The sequence below is a fragment of the Protopterus annectens genome, chromosome 2.part1 (assembly GCF_019279795.1).
Source record: "Protopterus annectens isolate FY-2018-M chromosome 2.part1, PAN1.0, whole genome shotgun sequence".
NCBI lineage: Eukaryota > Metazoa > Chordata > Ceratodontiformes > Protopteridae > Protopterus > Protopterus annectens.
The window spans coordinates 770106996-770124159 of NC_056729.1; the positions used below are offsets into that span (position 1 = coordinate 770106996).

At 41.3% G+C, this 17164-nt stretch overlaps 1 protein-coding gene across 1 annotated transcript in view; it reads right to left on the reverse strand.

The window, feature by feature from the left end:
• CLOCK (clock circadian regulator) overlaps positions 1–17164 on the reverse strand; it is a 2173159-nt gene that overhangs the window by 307866 nt on the left and 1848129 nt on the right. The window contains exon 19 of the mRNA XM_044062477.1: positions 8889–8981. Coding sequence (XP_043918412.1) covers positions 8889–8981 — 93 coding nt within the window. The remainder of the gene's footprint in view (positions 1–8888; positions 8982–17164) is intronic.

Here is a 17164-nt window from a genome sequence, read left to right on the forward strand (position 1 = left end):
TCTTTGGGGGGGGGGGGGGCTACCCCTGATTAAGAGTTATTAGATCTTCAGCCATTTTTATCATTTGTTTTTTAGGCATAGAGGCCTGAGCATGTGGCCTGGACGTCATTTTTTTAGATATGGATCGAGATTTAGGCCTTAGTAATGAAGGAGGCATCGATTTAATATGCAAGTCCATAGGCCTGAATACACCCTCAGAAGCCAGTGCCTGCACAGCATCTCCGGACCCATCCAAGGTAGAGACATCCGCAGGTTCCATAGTTGAAGTATCTCGCGGCATACCGGACTCCGAATGGGTCTCAGTAGAGGCCTGCGAATCAGAAGTAGCGGGTATCAGGGGCTGTGAAAGTGCCTCACTGAGTACCGGCGAACTGGCGACTGGCTTAGGAGAAGTGTCGTCGGCAGTTTTTTACCTCGGTGGCCTGTCTCTGTCTTTATCTTTGCATTTTTTCGGAATCCTGGTAGTTGGATGGCTAACCGACGACATTTCTGGATAATTAAACCGAGAACCTAAATATTTGCAGGCAAAAATATATGGACGACGGATAGTGCGCTGATTAAATAAAGCACAAAACTGACAGCAAGGTACGTCGTGGTCAGGGCTTAGGCAAGGAACACACTATGAATTAAAATCCTTATGAGGTATTTGCTTTCCACAAGTAATGCAATTATTAACTTTTACTGACATCGGAAAGGAGCAAGAAAAAGTTTCCCCAACAGGGTACTTAGCTTTTAGTTGAAGACTTCGGTTCTGAAACTCGAAAACTTGCAAACTGCTTCTGCTTCGGGGACCGCACGGCAAGAAAGACTGATGTAATGGCATCGGCTGCATGTTTTATACCCCTGACAACATGACATCATGGAAGAAGGGACAGCAACGGATGCAGGACCAAAGACTTTGTTAATCAGGCCGACTGAGGGCAACCTGCAAGCAGATTACCCAAATGTAATGACTGCAACAGTGAAACACGAAGAACATCTAGATAACCAAGTGACCTAAAACAAATTATTTCATCTTCACTTGGCTGTTTTTTTTGGTCCCCATGGACCTCATCCTACCAGTCTGGTGCCAAGTGTCATGTGTCCATGCTGGGTCTACCAGCCATCCTTCCATCCCTCCCCTCCAATATTGCTGAAGCTGCCATGTACCCTAAGAGTATCATAAAGGCTCGTCCATCTGTGCTTCCATCTGGGTATTTTTTTTTTTCTTTTTCATATGCCCTACCCACTCCCTTCCTCCTCGGAGCTCGATGACTATATCAGAAGACAACTCTCCTCTTTGGTCCACACCTCCCTTTAGGAAGGCACCTCTCCCATCCATGACAGGCACACCCATCCCTCCCTTGCTGCTCCATCAGTCACACAAGCTGCTAACCCAGGTTGCCGGGGTCCTAGTCATGAATCCCACTAGTCCACCAGAGTGGCCTCACTTGATATTTTCTTTTAATCTTATAACATATTCATGTTTAAACTATTCCATCACCCTTCACCAAGAAATAAAGATAAATGTCTTGTTTCTCATCTACTAAAGCAAGTCTTTTTGTTGTCATCAACAATGCACACTAATGCTGTATATGCAGTTAGGGGGCGAAGTGCTTTTTGGGCATGGTAATGTAACTATAGCAAGCCACTTACTACATGTGTTTTTGTTCCCTCTTAACATGGTGGGCACATATAAGCTAGTTACAACTCTGTTCTTAAGGTCAGTTACTCTCCTTAGTGGGATACTGGCATTTCAGTGAGAGATTAAAGTTAAAAGTTTCTAAAAAGGCAAAAAAAGACCATATGCACTAAAAGCCAATGCATTAAGTCTATGGAATACCAGAAATATTCTTACTGATTCCATTAATAAGAGTATTTGTAGTCTAATTAATGATTTATGGATCTGTAGTCTGCTCCAGGAAATACTGACTTTGAAATACATCTGCCATACCCCATTGTAATTTCATCAAATACTTGCAGAGTTTTACTAAAGAACACCGTTCAAGTCTGAAAATGACTAAATTTCAAAACATCTTATCAATGAGTTGCACAATTTCACCAAGAAGCAAATACACCTAGACAAAAAATATATATTATTCTGACCCACAAGATGATCTTTAAAAAAATCCAAAGAAATTCTGGAGCTCAATTAAGAAAAATTTTCAACCTGGCTCTCCTTTCTCACCAAACACATCAGAAACAGCTACCAAATTAAACACTTTCTTCATTGACATCATAGCCACTCTTACCTCCAGCTCTCCCCAACCATTTAATATACCTCAAAACAATACTAGTCCTGAAATCCATCCCTTCAGTATCCATCTTCTCACCAGATCATATGTTAAACTGTTACTAAAGAAACCATTTTCTCCTGCTGCTGCTGATCTCCCTGCTGAGTACCTTCAACTCTTTGCAGACTCTATAACATACAGTCTCAATTCTCTTTAACAGATCTACCTCAAGGCTCCCATGCTCTGTTAAAAAATTATTCATTATTTCCCTCCATAAAGGAGGTAACTACTCTGAATCCCTAACTTTAGCCCAAATGCCATCTTGCTCCCCTCTTCTAAGATCCTGGAAAAGTGGATTCATAAGAAACTCCTTTATTACTTCTTGCAAAATGAGCTCTTAACCCAGTACAGCATGGTTTCTGATCAAGCCATAACACCACTACAACTCCATTAAGTAGGCTAGAGACCAAGGAAAGTTTATCTCTTCTGTTTTTCTAGATGTCTCAAAAGCCTTTGACAGTGTCACATGAGAAACTTTTGACTTAAATGTCCTCTCTGGGCCTTTCCAAACCAACTCTTCTGTGGTTCTCTAACTACCTATCTAAAAGACATCAATCTGTCAAATGGCTCTATCTGAAAGATATCAATCTGTCAAATGGCTCTCTTCCTTCCCCCCTTTAATTCTAGTTAAAATGTGTTCCTCAAGGCTCTATTTTTAGTCCACTGCTCTTTAATATATTCATCAATAATCTATGTACTTCATCTCAACAAGTTAGCCTAATTCTGTAAACAGATAACTCAACTCTCATCAAATCATCTGACAGCCCACTACAACTGCAATCTATGACACAAAATGCCTTTAACTCAGTCGAACTGTGGCTACATCAAAAACAATTTTTACTTAATCACAAAAAGATTAAACTACTAGTATTTCTTTCCAAAGTCACATGCCAATGCCAAAAGTAACTTCCAAATAATTAGCCCCCATTTTCTACATGGGGTTGGGGTGCTGTGTCACTTGTCGCCATCTCTGTCTTTTCAATGCCAAACTCCTACCACCTTTGCCAACCATACCCGACTGTCACAGGTCTTCTCTCACACAATACATCCACCTCTTTGCTGGATGTCCTTATTTCCTCTTGTCTTCTTTCCATCTGTCCCAAATCTTCTTCATCACATTGTCTTCTGCTTTCCTGCACATGTGCCTGAACAACCGTAATCTGTTCTCTTTGAACGTTTCTGAAATTGAAGCTACTTTGGCTTCTGCTCTTACATCCTCATTTCTTAGTCTGTCCCACAGTGTGCATCCTACCAACCCCATCTCAGGCATTTCATCCCCATCACCAATAGCTTCCTCAACTGCTCTGCCTTTACTGCACAGGCTTCTGTACCACAGAGTAGTACTGGCCACACCACTATATTGTAGACCTTACTTTTCAGCTTCTTTAGCATTCCTCTGTCATATACTACATCTGACACTCTGTGCCAGTGGTTGCAGCCCCTCTGATTCTAGCTTTGACCTCCTCATTCATACTTTCCTTCTCCTCAACCACCCTTCCAGGATACTTGAGGCTGTTAATATGTTCCACTGTTTTACCTTCTATCTCAATTTTCAGTTTCTTCTGATTTACCACATTTGCTGCTATTAAAACTGTCTTATTTGTAGCCAGTTTCATCCCATGTGCTATCAGTTTTGCATTCCATTCCATTACCCTTTGCTGAAATTCTTGCTTAGAGTCTGCCTGTAAAGGCACATAATCTACATACAGCAACCTTGTTGACCTGTCCCATCAGACCTGTTTGCTAATGCAGTTCATCAACTCTTTAAACAATACCGCTGCGGAAGTAGTTACCCATACCAAAATGCTTGGAGATACCATAAAACTGTATATAAACAACACACCAAAAGCTAGGTCTACTATACAGAGCAAAAAAATTATTTACTCCTCCTAGCAGAATCACCTCAGCTAACACTTACCTTTTATCTTCTCCTCTCTATGGCTCACCTATTTTGACTAACATCCAGGTTTCTCTTAAATCACAGCTGGACGAATACGACAATAAGACAGCTAGATTTGCAGCAAACCTGCCACACAAAGTTCATCACTGCTCTGCTTTGTATGTTTTCAACTGGTTAGAACCCCCTTATCAGCTAAACCATACACAACTTCTGCTAACCTATAAAATTTATTTATTTATTTTATTTTACATTTGTTGACCGGGCTGGTCCAACTGGATATCAGGGAGAAAAGCTCCAAGTGAAAAACATTAAACATTAAAAAACATTAAACATTAAAAAAACAAAGTTACAAATATAGCTAAGAGAAAAATAATAATAGCATGATAGTATTTTTACAGTGGCTACAATAAGCAAATAAGTACATAAAAGGGTGTTCAAATTGAGCATGTTAGGAGAAAAGTAAGTTTTAGTAAAGATTTGTAAGCATGAGGAGCAAATAGCAAGCTAGTCGAGGTTAGAACAGGGGCAGAGCCAGTGAGTTAAGAGGTGAGTTTTGAGTTGGGATTTGAAACTGGGAAGAGAGGAGATAGCAGTGAGGTTGGAAGGATGGGAGTTCCAGGCTTTTCCTATTGTGTTAGAGAACAAGGAGTCACCTGCCAGGTTGTTGGATTCACAGGTAGATATTAGAAGTTTGTTAGAAGAACGGAGGCTTTTGAGGTTACAATAAGGACTAATAAGGGTAGTGAGTATAGGGGTGTTGGTAGGTTTGTAGAGGATTTTATGGGCTACGGAGAGCAGGTGAAATAAGATCAGATTTTGCAGCTCAAGCCATCCCAATTGTTTTAAGTTTAAGCAGTGGTGAGTTCTAAAGGTGGAGCCAGCGGCAAATCTGGCAATACTGTTGTAGGCAACAGCCAGTTTGGAGAGGTTAGTTTTGGACAAATATGTATAGATGGGGGAGGCGTAAAGGAGGGTAGAAATCAGATGGGAATGGGCAATGGAAGTTCTGGCAAGTGGTGTAAGAAATAGTTTAATTCTAAACAGGGAGCCAATTTTTCTGTTAACTAGTTTGTTTGTGTTGTTAATGTGAGAATCAAAGCATAGGTTGTTGTCTATCTCTACTCCGAGGATCCTGGTGGAAGGGTCAGGAGATATGCTGGTGCCATTACTAGACAAGACAGAGAAGTTGAGTGGAGAGGATTTTCGGGTGGGGGAGAAAAGTAACAGTTTGGTTTTCTTGGGGTTTAAGATTAAGAATCTTTTTAAGAACCATTTTTCAACATTTTGGAAAGTCTGTTGGGTGATAGAGTGCAGTTCAGTGGGGGATGAGGCAGAACAAATCAAAGCAGAATTATCAGCATATTGTATACAGGTAGCAGAGGACATACTGGTATGTAGATCATTAATGAAAATAGAAAACAGAAGGGGGCCAAGTATTGAGCCTTGGGGGACTCCAAGGGTAATGGGTAGGAGGTTGATTAAGTTGTTTTGCCAGCGCACTGCCTGTTGTCTTCTAATGAAGATATGACTTGAACAACTTTATCGCACCAGAGTCGAGAGCAAAAGTTTTAAGTAAGTTTAACAGTATATGGTGATTGACCATATCAAAGGCTTTGGATAGGACAATAAAGAGAGCAGAGGTAAGTATGTTATTGTTCCGGTTTTTGCTGATGCAGTCAGTAAAGGAAAGGAGGGCTGAAGTGGTGCTGTGGAAAGGCCTGAAGCCATGTTGACAGTCAGCTAGTAGGTTGTGATTTAATAGGTGTTTAAGAAGTTGTTTTTGGATGCATTTCTCCATGATTTTAGCTAGGGAGGAGAGTAAGGCTATGGGACGGTAGTTTGAGAGTTGTGTAGAGATCCTACTTTTATGCAGGGGAATGATATGTGAAATTTTCCAGAGTGAAGGAATGTAGCCTTCAACAATGGTTCTGTTAATCAGAATGGAAAGGCTGATGGACTGGCTGCAATTTTTAGATACTGAGCTGGTAGAAGGTCAGCAGAAGGAGGGGAGGTTTTAAGTTTGTGGAGAAGAGAACAGATAAGTGAAGTGGGTACAGGCTGCAGTTGAAAAGTGGGAATAGAAGTGTTAGAGGAGGAAGACTGAGAGGAGAAATTTGGGGCTAGTTGGTTAGCTAGAGACTGGACAGTTTCAGAAAAGAAGGTACTGAAGGCATCAGCAGTTAGTTTAATTTGGGAAGTGCCTAAGGGGTATGGGGTGTCATTGTGGCCAGGCTTTAAGAGAGTAGTTATGCCTGCCCAGAACTTTTGTGGATTTTGTTGGTTAGCTTGTTGTAAATGGCAGTAGTAGTTTTTTTTATCTAGAAGTACAGCTTTTTAGTGGAGTTTCTTTTTTGTCTAAAGTTAAGTTGGTCAGAGGGATCTTTAGTGCTACAAAATTTGGTCCAGAGTTTATTTTTCAGGAGAATTTTATGCCTTGTATCTTTTGAGAGCCAAGGGGCAGGTTTTGAGTTAATTCTAATAGATCTTAAGGGAGCATAAGAGTCTAGGATAGAAAGGAACCTGGAGTTGAAGTAAGCTACAGCATCATCCAGTGGCAGTAGTTTAAGAGAAGACCAGTTGCAAGCATTTAGTTCTGTAAGGAAGCTTTCAGGGTGAAAGTTTTTATTTGATCTGACCATTTTGTATTTAGTTAGGTTAGGGGTAGTAGTTTTATGTCTGATTAGATAAGTAAGAGCATGGTCACTTAAATCATCAGGTAGTGTTCCTACTGTATAAGTTTGGTAGTGACTATTTATCAGAATCCAGTCCAATATGCTTTCTTTGTTGTTGGTTTTGTTAGTTCTGGTTGGGGCTTGAATGGTTTGTGAAAAAACGTGAAGATTTAAGAGGGTGGGTGGGTCTACAGAGATACAGGTTTTCCAGTCTATATTGACATCGCCTAGGACTATGGTTTCTTGTGGGAATTGAATAGAAAGCCAGCTAAGGATCTCTTCTAGGGAACTAATATTATTTCCAGGGGGAAGGTAGGTGCAGATCATATAGATGGCTTTGTGTGTATTAAGCTGCAGTTTGGAGATAAGGATTTCAGCATTACTTATAGAGGGTGATTTTTCATGTTTGACAGTAATTTGCATACCTGTTTTGTAAAGAATAGCTATCCCACCACCCTTTTTGGCTATACGGTCTAGTCTGAAGATGTTGTAGCCAGGGGGAGTAATCTCATTGTCTAGGGTTGCTGGTTTGAGCCAGGTTTCAGATAGAAAAGGATGTCAAAAGCATGTATGTCTAGCAGTGCATGGAGGTGGGCAATTTTATTATTAATGCTGCGGATGTTAAGGTGAGCTATAGAGAGAGAGTTAGGGGGTTTGGAGGGTACGTATAGGCAAGAGGGAGGGGGACAGAGGGGTTTTAGAGTAGCATTGTTGTTTGGACCAGGGTTGGGATGAATGTCACCTGCTAGAAGGGAGAAAAGTAGTCTTTTTATTAGGTCAGAGGGTTTGATGAGACTATATAACCCCTCTTACCTGCCCTTCTATCTCCTCAGTACTTTAGCACTATCTTCCAAATTTCCCTCTGCACTCTCAAGACAAACTCGTGCTTGAAATCTATATTAAAAAAAAAAAAAAAAAGAAGGATGGGCCAAAGTTTATACTCTCAATGCATATCAAACTATGGAACTCTATCCCAAATTCAATTAGCACTATATCTAGCTGCCATATATTCAAGTCCTCTTTCAAAGAATTTCTCACTAACTCATGGCTGTGCCCATGCACCTCATCTGCATAATGTACATTAACAAAAAATTTACATTCTTAGTAACCTAACCTCTCATCATACTATCTATAATTTTCAACACCTGCCTTCTCCTCACTCTTAGGGCGGACTTGTATCATTTTATTTTTATTTCCTAGCATAGCAGACTATACTTCTTATACTTCTGTACATACTGATTGTCATAATTAATTTTCATTTTTTTTATTTTTATTTTTGCATCACTGGTGCCTCGTCATGTTTTAGCGTATCCTATGTATTCCACTTTCAAACTGTATGTATATGTACTTTTTTACATATGTTTGTACTACTGTTTTATTTGATATTATTTAACTCTCTGGAGCTTTTCTCCCCAGGCCACCAGTGAAAATAGGTATGTATTACCTATTCAGACTCTTCTGGTAAATAAATGTCAATAAATAATAAAATATTAACCACGTTTTCTCTGACTTCAAAGAGAAACCCATTATTAATCCAATGCCAAAAAGGGGAGTCACCTTCTACTTTCTTTGAGAACAATCAGAAGAGAAAGCCGGCAGCTCATCTGTACAAGGTAATAATGTGTATTTGTCTGAAACCACAGAAACTACAAATCCTTGATGTTGTGATACCACAGTCTCTGTACTATTTGTATGTGACAAGCAACAAGTTATGAAATAGGGCTAAGTAGCAAAAATCACAAAACACTCATGTTATACAGCAAGCAGATTATGCCACACTGAGTAGTAACACAAGCTGCACATCCTCTACTGCTGTGTCACAAAAACTGTTCTATCCTTAGTGCGATTGTGCCTTCTTCCAGTGCAGCACACATTTAATGACATAATAATATTTGGTTTCAATACCGCAGGGAGCACGAGCATTTGGGCATCAGTAGCAGTGGGAACACGGAACTAACATTTTAACTGAACCCTCATGTTTTCAGTTTTTCACTTGAGGGAAGCAAAAAAATCTTAAATTGCATTAACACAGTTTTGCTGTACCTGTGATACACCTGGCTGAATCTGTAAGGATGTTGCAGACTGATTAAGTCCTGGATGTTGCAAGGACTGTCCAACACTCTGAGAGTTCAAACACTAGAAGTAAAAATAAGTAAATAAATACATACATAAATAAATACAACAAAGAATAAGTTTCTCTCTAGATGTTAGAAAGTATTTCATTAAAGTGAGTTCATAGATACTGCTTCTTAGCCTTGGATTTACTAAATTAAAAACAGTGAATGTGTATTTACGTAGTTTGTACATCAAAATATTACTACATTTTTGCATAAACTGTTCATTGATAAGGAATGCAAGGCAAATCCCATCATCTCATTTCTCTATATAGCCACATACTTATCTCTGACATCAGCTTCTTACTGCTAGGGATTCTCTTATGCCTACTCTATCACATGTTTTCGAATTTCATATTCAGAGTGCTTCTTCTACATCATTTCATTCTGCACCATGAGCAAATCAGTTCATGTGAACAAATGCTTCCACACTACTTCAACATGCTGATCCATAACTTAATCATCCTATACCTCTTTTGCAAACTCGTGTACTGTTTTATCCTTATTTTTTTTTTCTCATTTGCCCCTGCTAACCATGGATGCTTGGGTTCACAGCCCCATCTCCTGAGGTTTTAGGGTTATAACTTGGCCCTCTGTATCACCAGAATACTGAGAATGCATTAGTCCTATCTTCTCACAATCCACCAGTATAGCGCCTGGAGACAGGATTATGTATGCTTATTTCCACATATATGCTGTCCAATGAATCATCAGTTTAACAGCAGACAGTAACCTATGCTTCCATCAGAAGTTACCCTACTATGTTCCACAACATCACTGGTCACCTGATCTCATCTCACATCAGCTAATCCTCTGGTTCCAGGACACAGGAACATATGAGCAATGCTAGGCAAATGACCACAAGGACCATAAGATGGCTAGCCATACATACCTTTAAGTAGACAAATGTAAAAGTTCATGATTCCCTTTTTAAGCACTTGGTAATTCTTACCTTCCAAATCGAGCAGGGATGTACATGAAGATCCACATAATCAGTTATGGATTACCAACAGCACCGATGGTCGGCTTGCGATTTCATGCCATGTTTCCTTATTTTTATATCTCTTTTTCTGAAAGGTGTTACCTGCTATAACCCTATTTATACCTCACATATACTTTAAGGTTTCAAACAGATCTTGCAAATGCACAAATATCCCTATCTAACCCACTTTACACTTTAAAATTTCCACTACAACCCTCAATGCACAGAATGTTCCTGTTTTTATCTATCCTTCATGCTGAGTCCAGCATCATGTCTTTGAGTCTTCTTTGAACCATATGTGACCTTTCTACCTTTGAAATGGGATGCAAACTCCAAATGTGGGTGCACAGCATTCCAAAAAAAAAAAATAAAGTCCCATCAAGTGACTTAGCAACAATGCATTGTAGTAAAATTGTTCTCTGTAAATTCTCCACATACAGCACCATAACGAGTTTTCTGTGATGATTGGTAGTCTTATTTCAGTTATACAGACAATAAACTGATTATTATATTCCATAAGTAAATATGTAGGATTGATTTCATTGAACATCAGTTGCCATACTGCACTTCATATCTACAGCTAACTTGATAATTAGCTTGTTTTGACTCCAAACTATCCTACTTACTATATATTTTACAGTGTTCCATACAGGCCCGTCTTCTGTTTAGGTATTTTGAAATTCCATTAGAGAAGCTATTAAACAGTATTGGTTCTAGAATCTGTTCCTGTAGCATGTCCAAGATTACCCTTTATTCATTTGAACTGAGTCCATTTAGCAAGATTCTGTCTTTCTTCACTGAAGTAGCAACTAACTCAGTTTGCTAACATTCCCTGGCAGCACAGACTTTTCCTAACATTTTAAAAAATATAATCAAAAGGTTACTGAAAAGTAGGCATACTATTTCCACCTATCAAGAGAAAATCTAAGCAGGTGTGTTTAAAATTCCCTTTTATAGTATGGGATATTGGGAGGGTGGCCTAATGGTTAAGGTGTTTGCCTTACAAACACGAGGTGCAGGGTTTGAGTCTCACAAGGGATAACTGACTAGGCTTAAAATGGCTTGCAAGGGCAATTAGCCTAGTACTAGCCTATTATAGATGTAATGTACTATGTTCCATCATATCCTGTGTCCCGCAGTCCTTACTTTCTGCTAGATACTAATTCCGTACTTTTCCCAGCCACTGCCATAAACCTCTATGGTTTAGACAGAGTTGCCATAATCACTCCTTCTCCCACCCTTGAGCAGCTGTACTTTCTCGACATAATTTTAAATGGAAACTAAGTTTTCAGCATAAAATTCAGTACAGTTGTGTACACTTACCATAAATGTAGATGTTCGAGTGTATTCACTGTTGCCGTCATCACATTTGGGTTATCTGCTTGCAGTAGTCCTCAGTCGGCCTGATTAACAAAGTCTTGGGTCCTGCGTCGGTTGCTGTCTCATCTTCCATGACGTCAGGTAGTCAGGGGTATAAAACATGCAGCCATTACATCAGTTTTTCTTGCCCCAGATGTCAGGTGCCCCCCTAATGTGAAGCAATTAAATATATATACAAGGTTATACCTCCAACAAAAAAGCAAATACACCAAAAAACTTTTAAGCATAGTAAAAATGAATAGAGGTATAGCCAAAAGAAGTCAGGGGGCTGGAGGGAGGGTAAAGTACAGTTGTGTACACTTACCATAAATGTAGATGTTCGAGTGTATTCACTGTTGCAGTCATTACATTTTGGTAATCCTGCTGGTAGGTTGCCCTCAGTCAGTCTGAATTCCAAAGTCTTGGGTCCTGCGTCAGTTGCTGTCGCCCCTTTCCTGACGTCAGGTCGTCAGGGATATAAAGGATGCAGCCGACGACATTTTCTTCAGTTTTTCTTGCCCCACATGTCAGGTGCCCCCAAAAGAGTAGGCTAGATATATATATATATATAAAACATACATGCACCAAAATAAAATTTACCTTCATCTACAAGCAAATACACCACATAGGTTTTATAGATCAGAGAAGTAAAGATAAGTTCCAGCAGAAATAAGGGGGATGGAAGGTGGGTAACCTGGACTGCAACAGTGTATACACTCGAACATCTACATTTATGGTAAGTGTACACAACTGTACTATGTTCTTCGTGTTTCACTGTTGCAGTCATTACATTTGGGTAGAGTCCCAAAGCTGGAGCTAAACAACATTAGGAGCGGCTAAGAGGCCCTGCAGAACTGCAGTGGCAAAGCCCACTTTGGATTTAGAGTAAAGTGGCAGATTGTAATGTTTTGTAAAGGTGTGCACTGAACTCCAGGTAGCAGCCTCTAAAATGTCTTTGGTTGGTACTCCCCTGAGAAAGGCTGCAGAGGTGGCTGCAGCTCTGGTTGAATGTGGCCTAATGCCCTTAGGCACAGGTTTGCCATGCTGAGAATAGCAGAAACTAATGCAGTGACCTATCCACTTTGAAATAGTCTGCTTGGAGATAGCCTTTCCTTGTGATCCTGCAGCATATGCCACTAGTAATTGTTCTGTCTTTCTGAAAACTTTAGTTTTGTCCAAAGAAAATCTAAGTTGCCTGTGTACGTCCAAAGAATGCAGAATTTTCTCCCCCTTGTTCTGTGGATTTGGATAAAAAAGTTGGCAAATGAATAGTTTAGTTAAGGGCCACACTGGACACCACCTTAGACATGAATGTAGGGTTTGTCCTCAGAGAGACCCTGTCTGGATGAAAAATGATAAAGGGTTCCACAGCCATGAGAGCCTCTAGCTCTGACACTCGTCTTGCAGAAGTTATTGCTAGGAGCAGAGCTGTTTTCCAGGATAAAAACTTTATATCCGCAGTAGCAGCTGGCTCAAAAGGAGGTAGGGTGAGTTTTTCCAAGGCATAATTGAGGTCCCATGCAGGCAGTGGCGATCTCCTTGGAGGTCTTAAATTTTTGGCTCCTCTGAGGTACTGCCTTAATAAAGGATGAGAAAAGAGTGGTGGCTCTGTATTGTAATGAGCCGAAATGGCAGAGGCATGAATTTTAATTGATGAAAAAGATATGCCTTTGTCCAGCATCTCAGTTAAGTATTGCAAAATCTGAGGAATATTTGGGACAGCTGTGTCAGTTCCTTCAGCTTGGTTCCAAGCACAAAATCTCTTCCATTTTCCCACACAGGATTTTCTAGTACTAGGCCTTCTGGCTGCCAAAATGACATCCATCACAGCTTTACTGAGAGGTGTGCTTTGTATGGCTACATTATCCGCCATGCTGCCAGGTTTAGAGTCCTGAGTTGGCTGTGCAGAATCTGATTGTTTTGTTGGGACAGTAGGTGAGGTATTTGAGGTAAGGACCAGGCTGGGCATTGAGACAAGTTCCTTAAGATCGGATACCAGTACTGGTGGGGCCAGTCTGGGGCAATCAAAATCATTTTTGCTTTCTCCTGTCCCACCTTTAGGAGTACCTTGGGGAGGAGAGGCAGTGGAGGAAAGGCATATACTGATAGGTTTTTTCAGTTGAAAGATAAGGTGTCCACCTTCCATGCTTGTCTGTGATAAGTCCTTGTGCAGAATCTTTTTAGTTGAAAGTTGTGAGGGGAGGCAAATAGATCTATGTACGGGCGTCCCCATTTCTTTGTTATCATGCTGTAGACTTGTGGATACAGGTGCCACTCATGGGGATCCATGAGGTTTCTGCTTAGTTCATCTGCCAGAGTATTGTCCTTTCCTGGCAGAAATTGTGCCCGCAGATGAACTTGGTAAGACAATGCTGTGTCCCATAAAGCCATGGCTAGTCTGCAAAGGGGGTAAGAATGAGTGCCCCCCTGCTTGTTTATATATCAAATGACCGTGGTATTGTCTGTCTTTATCAGTAGTTGTCCCGGATGAATTAGGTCCTTGAAGGCTGTCAGGGTATTTTGAACAGCTAGCATCTCTTTTTGATTGATATGTAGATGCATTTGATTTGTGGACCAGGTGCCCTGAATGCCTCTTCCTGCCATGTGAGCCCCCAAGGCATAATCTGATGCATCCGTTGTTAGGTTCTGCCTGGCTGGGGGTAGTGAGAATGGCTGTCCCTTGTTTTGGTGACAAGCCTTTGCCCACCATCAAAACTCCTGTTGCAGGCAGGGAATGAGAGTAATCATTGTTTCCAGGCTGTGGCAATGTTGTGTCCAGACACTTTTTAGGTACCATTGAAGTCTCCTCATATGCAGTCTTGCATATGAAATTAGTAGGATGCAGGATGCCATGAAGCCCAAAGCCTGCAGAATTTTTCTTGCAGATAACTGGGCCTTTGTTGCCATTTCCTTGAAATAGGTAGTCAGTTGCCTTTGTTTGTCTGGCGTGAGATAAGCCATCTGGGCAGTTGTATTTAAGCTTGCACCCAGGAATATTATCTCTTGAGAGGGTACTAGTTTTGATTTCTTTTCGTTGACTGTGTACCCTAGGCATGTTAAAAGTCTTTTCACAAACACCAGATGCTGTAGTAGAATGTCCTTGTTCTCTGCTTGAATGAGGCAGTCATCCAAGTAAGGATATATTTGTATTCCTCTTTGTCTGCAGAAAGCAATTACTGGTGCCAGGCACTTTGTGAAGACCCTGGGCACAGTAGATAAGCCAAAGTGCAGAGAATTGGTAATGCTTTGAACCACCCTTGAATCTGAGGTATCTTCTGCATGATTGTCTGATTGGGACATGCAGGTATGCCTCTTTTAGGTCTAAAGTGACGAGCCAAGCCATTCTGCCCAGCATGGGAAGAAGCTGCTGTAAGGTCAACATCTTGAATTTTGGTACATCCAGGAAAGTGTTTAGAATAGATAGGTCCAGTATTGGTCTCCATGCTTTGTCCTTTCAGGGAACCAAGAACAGTCTTGAGTAAAATCCTTGCCCCTGCTCTTGCTGCGTCACTTGTTGAATAGCCCCCATGTCCATGAGGGATGAGACTTGTTTTTGAGCCTCTGCCCACTGATATTTTGGCAGGTTTGGCCAACCGTTTGCCCTTGGCAGGGTATGGAAGTGAAACTTGTAGCCTTGTGACACTATGTCTAGAACCCATTTGTCTTGGGTTATAATGTGCCAATTTTGAGAATAAAGTGCTATTTTTTCCCCCTAAGAGTGCTGCCAGTAGATAAGTGCTTGGTGCAGGCAGGGGGAAGTCATTGGGACTGTTTCCTGTATGGTTGTGATTTGTCTTCTCCACTTTTGGAGGTAGAAGCACCCCATTGTTTAGACCTGTACGAACCTTGTGGCTGGGATCTGCCTCTACGGTGTCTGGATATGCCCCTTTGAGGTCTGTCTGACACTGGAAAGGACCAATTCTTTGTAGGCCAGTGCCTGCTAAACCTAGGTGGCTGTACTTGTAAAAAATCTTTGACCGTTTGCATAGATTTAGCTTTGTCCACCATTTTCTTTAACACCTCTTCTGCCTTAACCCCAAACAAGGTATCATGCTGTAATGGTGCATCTAATAATTTAGCTTTGACATGATCAGGCAGATTTTGTTCCTTTAACCAAGCATGCCTCCTAATTACAGAACCCGTAACAGCAGCCCTGCAGGAGGCCTCCAGAGAATCAAAATCACATTGCAAAGTTTGCTTTCCAAATTGTTCAGCTGCATGCAATAAATCCTGCATTTCTTTGTTATCTGCACATTCAGAATTTACCAACATTTTCTGTTTAAGCAGTGTCATGACATATTGCTGATATTTGAACATATGAAACTGGCAGTTTAAGGCCCTTATAGCCAAGGTAGCAGATGTGTAAATCTTTTTTCCCCATCTATCCAGTGCCCTAGAATCTCTGTCAGAGGGGGTAGGATTTTTTGCAGTGGAAGCCTTAACCCCTTTGGGACCCTGAGAAATAGTTTCTGGGTCTGCAGCAGGGTTTTTGAAAAGGAATTTATAAGAGTCAGGAACCCTGTAGTATCTGTCAGGCTTAACAGGAGCTGGAGGTAAGGAGTCAGGGGTCAGACTAGACTCTGAAAACACATCATCTACAATGTCTAACACAGGTGGAATAGCTAGAGGCCTGTGTTGAGGTAGTAGAAGGAAATCCCTGAGCCTCTTCTTAGATTCTGAAAAATCTTGGCTCTCCTAGTGGAAATGCTCCCTCATGGTATGCAAGGTTTCCCCAAAAGAATAGCCCTCAGGAGGAGAAGTTGAAGGAATAGATTCTTCAGCATCAGAATCCTCATGGGGGAAGAGAGTATTGCTGATCAGAAGATAAATCAGAGGAAATGGAAACCTGATCTGAAGATTCATAGTCTGTCTCTTGCCTAGGCCTCTTATCAGGAGGGGTTGGGAACCCCTGATCAAGGTAATTAAGTCTTCGGCCATTTTGAGCACCAGTTTTTTGGGCATGGAGGCCTGTCCATGTGGCTGGTGAACTTGTTTCTGTGCTTTTAAAGGTGCTTTAGTCTTTGCCTTTGAAACTGAAGTCGGCTTAATGTATAATTGTTTAGGTCTGAATACACCCTCTGAAGCCGATGCCTGCTCAGCGGCTCCGGACCCATCTGAGGGAATAGTCTCCGAGGCTCCAATACCTTGAGTTTCCAGCGGCCTGACCAATTCCATGTGGGAGTCGGTAGCGGCCTGTGACTCTAAAGTAGTGGGCATCAGGGGCTGCGAAAGCACCTCACTGAGAATCGGCGAACCGGCGAGTGGCTTAGGAGAAGCTTCGTCGTCAGTTTTGGACCTAGGTTGCCTGTCTTTTTCTTTTTCTTTGCGCTTTTTGTGAACTCCGGTAGTCGGATGGCTATCTGACGACACTGTAGAATTAAATCTGCATCCAAAATAGCTTAGTGCAAAATCGAACTGACGCTTAATAGTGCGTTGGTTAAATCTAGCACAAAACCGACAACTAGAAACGTCGTGGTCAGGGCCTAGGCAAGGAATACAGTAAGAATGAAACTCCTTATGAGGTATTTGCTTCCCACAAGAAATACAATTATTAACTTTTTCGGACATCGGTCTGGAGCAAGGAAAATGTTTCCCCAACGGGGTACTTAGCTTTTAATGAAGACTTCGGATCTGAAACTCGAACACGAAAATCTCAGGAATTGGCCAACTGGCACTTGTGAACTGCTTCTGCTTCGGGCACCGCGCGGCAAGAAAGACTGAAGAAAATGGCGTCAGCTGCATCTTTTATACCCCTGACGACCTGATGTCAGGGAAGGGGCGACAGCAACCGACGCAGGACCCAAGACTTTGGAATTCAGGCCGACTGAGGGCTACTGCAAGCAGATAACTCAAATGTGATGACT